This window comes from Notothenia coriiceps, unplaced genomic scaffold, assembly GCF_000735185.1.
Source record: "Notothenia coriiceps isolate Sejong01 unplaced genomic scaffold, NC01 NC01_scaffold00000339, whole genome shotgun sequence".
Taxonomy (NCBI): Eukaryota; Metazoa; Chordata; class Actinopteri; order Perciformes; family Nototheniidae; genus Notothenia; species Notothenia coriiceps.
Genome location: NW_011333040.1, coordinates 19002607 through 19008606, shown reverse-complemented (window position 1 = coordinate 19008606; position 6000 = coordinate 19002607). Strand labels below are relative to the sequence as shown.

The window sequence follows — 6000 nt, the reverse complement described above, 5'->3', positions numbered from 1 at the left end:
TAACCGATCGCGCGAACATGACCGCCCTAAAGTATTTGCCCTAAACTAACGACACGGTTGGTAGTTCGGAGTTTTCAACTTGTAACAAGTTGAAAACACGGCTATCTACGAGCGCTACGAACGTTTAGGTACGAGGGTGTTACGTCCAAGCGCTTCTAATTTTAGAAGATGCAGTGGGGTAAGTTTACCTTACCGCTTCGCAACTTTCGTAAAAAGCTACGACATCACATCTGCCCGGCATTCTTAACCAGAGGGTAACCGAGTTGCCTAACACAGACACTAATTTAACTGAATTCTGAGTTCTTAAGACTAAATCAAAGAAGAAATTAGTGTCAGTTTGCGGTGTAATAACGTGAACTTATTTGACAATCTACGTCTACTATTGATACACGTGTCGATACTACAATTAGGCAGGTTTTGTCTACAAGAGTAAGGTGTTTCTCGACTACACTTACTGACGTTGTCCGTGTCAAAACAGAAGACCTCTACTCAATTACGTTTCGTCCGGTCCGAAGGTCAGAGACATCCTTTTTGTTTCATTTATGAAAAAACAGTACACTAAGCGGTGCGGTCGTCTAGCGAAATTTTTGGTGCCTCTTCTCCACACCTTGCGTGTGCCGAACTAAAGTTGATGTCCTACTTTTTTTCCGTTTCTTTTGGCAGTATCAGGAGGTTTTTTAATCCTTAATTTCTTCGGTAAAGTGCTTCGACTATTAGTCTTGGTCTCGCTACTAAAAAAATAACGACGTGTAAATTGTTGTCACTTGAGACCGGTCGTACCGAGATTTCGCGACACGTCTATGACATAGTTGGCGGCAGCAACTCTGTTTATTTTGTGCCAAACGGTGCAAAACCTGGGGTCCGACCCATCCCCATTTTATTTTCAGTATTTGTCGTTCTCCTCTTTTCCCTCCTTTGGTGCTGACAGAGGGGAAGAGGGTGAGACAGAAGCGGGAGGTCGGCGCCTCGCGACGTAGACAACCTTTTTCTTGTGTACGGCAGAGATAGCACCTCCGTGCAGAAGCGGGGTTGAAATCGTTTTCGTACAAGTAAGTACATCCCTAGTAGGTTGGGTACGGTAGAGAGCTGTACCGGCCGGACTGCAGTGGGGTGTTCGCACTGGCGGCCGGTTTAGGTCGTGAGTAAAAAAAAAATCGGGCTGTCGGTTTGTGTGGTCGAACTACACACCCCTAATCAGACGTCGGCTCTACTTCTAGACTCGTTGACTTTTACTTAAAAACGGGCGCGCTAACCAGTACAAACCAAAACGACTCCACTATCTCTACTTTATACTCACAGTATTGCTGACCCAGGAAGTATGTTTTGTAGTGTGTCTCCTACTAATCAAAGTGTAAATGTCAGAAATTCACAACATAACTGTGACATCGGGCGACTCTCTTCATAGGATATAGTCGTGGGATGTTCTTATTCGAATTTTGTGAGAATATACTCTTGACGTAGAACGTGAATTTTACAGGGAAGACATTTTCCTTATACCAATCTTCATTGTAACCGAAGACATGGAAAATTATATCATTGCCTTGAGTATGCTGATACCGCAGGTCTTGACTATTTTCCATATGTCATAAAATGGAGGATAAATTAATCATTGCCGTGGCAAGTGTCCCAGTCCTGTATTACTGTACTCTGTTCACCTACCGGGACCCAAACCGGAGTTTACTTCGTTGAAGAAGCGGGCTTTTTTTTGCTTTGTATGCCGGGGGCGGGCGGAAGATTCCTTACTGGTTGTTGGTCGCCTTGGGCGCGAGAAATCGCCAGGCCTCAGACACGCCCAGCTTCAAGATTTTTTGATGCCTGTAGTGTAGACGGGCCGTAATCGTGGTGTTAACGGGTTGACAAACCTCAGAATGTACACATACTTCAATAATAGCTGAGATAAAAAAAATTACCTTTTTAATTTTGTCCAAACATCAGGCATTCAGCGTCAAAGCATGAAAACTATGAATAATTAAGTTCTCAGAGTTTGTAAAGAAAAGAAAGACATTTATGTAATCATATACTGATATTTTGAAATAAAACCATACAGAAATGCTGAAAAAAGAATGCAAAATCTCTATAAATGTATTTGAGCATGGAAATTCCCTCTTGACCTTGTATAGTCTCAACCCCAGGTCCGACAAGTTATTCTGGAGCTTGCAACTCTGCTATTTAAAGCCTTGGAAAGCTCAGAAAAAATAGACCTTCAGTTGATATTATTATGTCAAAAGAAATTATGAATGACATGAAAAAAAGCCTAGATATACCCAAAAATGAGGGAAAGAAAATGAAGGTATTGGGAGTTTGTGATGTATAATAAAAACCTTGTTATAAAATGATGTCTTTTAAATGATGGAAATCCTCAAAAAGGAATGAGGTTCAAGGTTTTTCCAGTGTTGAAGCTTTAAAACCATCCAAATTGGAGATTTTGGGGGATTTCCGTGCCTCCAGCTGACGTTCAACCCACTGTAGAACATCTGAAAAGTTGTTTTTACTCCTGCTATTAATATAAATCAAATCAACTCGCTGGAACTAATGCAAGGTATGCATACTTTGGCTGCCTTGTTAACAGAGGAGTTACATACTTGAATGTATGAGTAATACAGATAAGATGTTACACAGTGCAGAGACACATTGTTTTACAGACTAAACAAACACTCTGACGGTTCACTTGGAAGATTTCGGCTCAGCTTTGTTTCCCTGCTGCCATCTGCATTTCAATATGTCGCCTTTGCTCTGCCTCCTACAGGTAACACATGTCAAAATGGCCTCATGCCCACCCTGGTGCGTCCCACCCTGCCTGGCATCCAGACCTCACTGGGCATGAAGCAGTTTTTCCCGTTTCCATTGGATACGGCCGCAGCCATCAGCCTCTTCCAAGGATTCAACGCGGTGAGTCTCATCTTTATCCTATATTTTTCACATGATCTGCTGCTGCTTTATGTTCAGGATTCCACATCTATTTGTTATATGTCTCTGAAATATTCATATTTGGAGACATCTTTATTTAAAACCGTTATCACTGATTCAACGCTGCACACAAAGAGCAGCTTCAAGGCATCGAGGTCTGACCTTCCTCAACCTCATGTTGTCAAGTTCATGCATCTCTCTTTTTTTTAATAAAATATATATATAAAATGCACTCTCTGTTAGCCTGGGTACATCTAATTCAATATGCTTTTAATGCAAGACTATAAAGAAAAGCATAACAGGAATATTTGTAATGGTTCTGAGCTTCTGACTATCCACTTTAGAGGAGTACATTTCCATCTGAGAGTACGTTTTGTTATGCAAATATGTAAGCAATATGTAGAAGTCTCTACTGTGTTTTTCTATTATGGCAAACACATCGTTTTTCCCGAGACGCTTTTGTGGACAATGTGCAATTATTCTGATAGCGCACTTACTCTCCTGCCAGTTTGCATATTCAACTTTATCCTGGAGATGTATTGACAGCTCTGTCTTTAGACTCCAAGACCAAAACTCATTAATAGTTATTTATATCTTAAGCAATATGTCTGCTGAATGCAACTCTTCTTATTCATCTCCACATCTGTTTTTAATTTAAACCCAATACAGAAATATATTTTAATAGAAATTGCTGAAAGCCAGTTGGCAATTTACTCTAGTCTAAACCATTTATTTTAAATGTGCAGTAGGTGACGGAGTAATGACTAAGTAAGCCTTATCTCTGTGAGACATTCTGAGAGCGATGAACGTTTCTAAAACATACTCCATGTTGCACTAATCTCCGTTTGGAAATTAAGGACAATGAGCAATTACTTGAAACAATGACTGAATAATTGTAATTTTTAAAGCAAGGAAGCCACATTTTTCATAGCTTCTGGAGTATTAAACACATTTTCAATCAGATTTGAACAAGCCATTTTAATTGTGTATTCAGGTAAATCAAGATGTTTGTATTTTCCAACATTTTACAGACGATGAAATTGATGAATGGAAAAAAATAGTCTGCAGATTAGACGATTATGAAAATAATAAACACGGTGTAGCCCTGAAAACAGTAGCGACCCCTTCCTGTCATGATTCATTGTTGATGTTGCAATATTAATGTTATATATTAATTTCTATGTTGTTAAGTTGATGTGGAAAAGGATGCATCATGTTTATAGATTTAAAAGACTCCCCGTATAGCTCATCGTTTTTTAAACAGGCACGGAGACAAACTCTATACTAGACCCTTTCTCCAGAATCGAGAACTGATGTTAACAGCTTTCTGAAATGCAATGCTAGCATGTGGCTGCACAGACCTTATTGGATTTGCGATTGTTGAGGCACTACCTTTTTAAATGGAGCACTCATCCACTATGCACTTACTGTACCAGGACTCGTACGTACACTCATATGGATCTATTGATTTTTCTTTTAAAAGCAGAAAGTAATTATGAAGAAATATGTGGCCATGTGCAGCTCATATCTTCAAGGCCATCAAAACAACATGATGACTCCTGGTAAAAAGAAAAACCCTGACAGATAAAAGCCTAAAAGCTTTTTTTGTTCAGGGTCTTCTTTTGAATTACATGGATAGCTCAATTTAAAATCTGTTGGAAAGAACGGGTTGAAATATGGAGCACAGCTGGATAAGAGTGAGGGGAAAAACACACATGAAGGAACAAAAAGAAAAGTGGGGACATCAAGGCGAGAACCTAACCCTTGATGATAGATGTTTCGTGAGAAATGTCAGGAATACTGGTCCCTTCTCTCTCCCAGTCTAATCTGTATTTAATAGACTTGTCTTCGGATAATGAGTAATACACTGGGAAGCCTCCAAGTGGTGGAAAGCTGATACTAGATTAACACGAAGTAATCACCTCTCAGTCTCTGTCTCTCACACACACACACACACACACACACACACACACACACACACACACACACACACACACACACACACACACACACACACACACACACAGATGTATGTAGTTTGGCAGTGTTCGGCAGAGACGCCTGCAGGCTGAGGTCATTACTCTGGGAAAACAGGTGGTAGACTGATGTGGGGGAGACGTAGACTTCGTACACACACTCAATTACATACACACATATATTCCGACATTTTACATTTTGTTCAAGGGCAATATTTTCTTTACGCTCAACTCATTACAGTCAGTCATTGTATTTACCAGTTGTGTGAATCTGACAAAAAAAGTGGGAGTTTTTAGCTGTCTTTTTTTCAGGCTAGTGGAAAGAAAACATCCAAAGGTTAAATAAGATTATGCATCATTTGCATATTTCCACATTTCAATCATTCCATTTCAGAAAACTGGAAACCAATAATGGTTTTACTGTAAGTTATCAACTAGGGAGGTTTGATTGTGATGATTTTAGCTAAATATTTTAATCTTTACACTTTAAGTAAGGAAAATTGATTGAATATATTTTTAGGGTATTTTACTAGAAATCTGCACTTCAGTAGCACTTACATACATCGTACTTACTCCCTTTGTTTCTATATCTGTATATCTATTTATTCTGAAGCTCTTTACTGAGAGATTTGTTAATATTTCATTTGAAGTATTTTCTTTTTGTATGGCCATTGACACTGTCTTCTACACAAACGTATACTCTAATTTGTCAACAAGGTGAAACACGAATATTAAAGCAAACAATGCCTCATCTTCCCATTTAAACGTAACTTTTCAGAACACTTGCAAAGCTAAAAACATCCTTAGTATATTTACAGAACAGGTCATTATCATGGTGACGTTCTTTTGTTTAGCTTTGACCTGTAGTGCCTCCCTTAAAGTTCAAACCACAATTAAAATGCACAAAAATAATCGTTAACATCAACAATAACCAACATTTGTTCTGGTGTTATTTTAGTATGATGTTATGATACAGTTGAGAGTAGGGTTGGGAGGGCGACTCTGGAACGAGGGGAAAGGTTAAAGCAGAGAAAGGTCTCTCTCTCCATTAAGCAGAGCTACAGTAGGTGGATTGGATCATAATCTGCATTACTTTTCTGTAAAACACACTAATGCC

The 6000-nt window shown here is 39.1% G+C and overlaps 1 protein-coding gene across 1 annotated transcript in view; it reads left to right on the top strand.

The window, feature by feature from the left end:
• The first annotated feature begins 168 nt into the window (after positions 1 to 168).
• The window catches only part of LOC104951897 (zinc finger protein 385D-like), a 29705-nt gene continuing 23873 nt past the window's right edge, over positions 169 to 6000 (top strand). The window contains exons 1-2 of the mRNA XM_010778637.1: positions 169 to 178; positions 2747 to 2889. Of these exons, the coding sequence (XP_010776939.1) occupies positions 169 to 178; positions 2747 to 2889 (153 nt within the window). The remainder of the gene's footprint in view (positions 179 to 2746; positions 2890 to 6000) is intronic.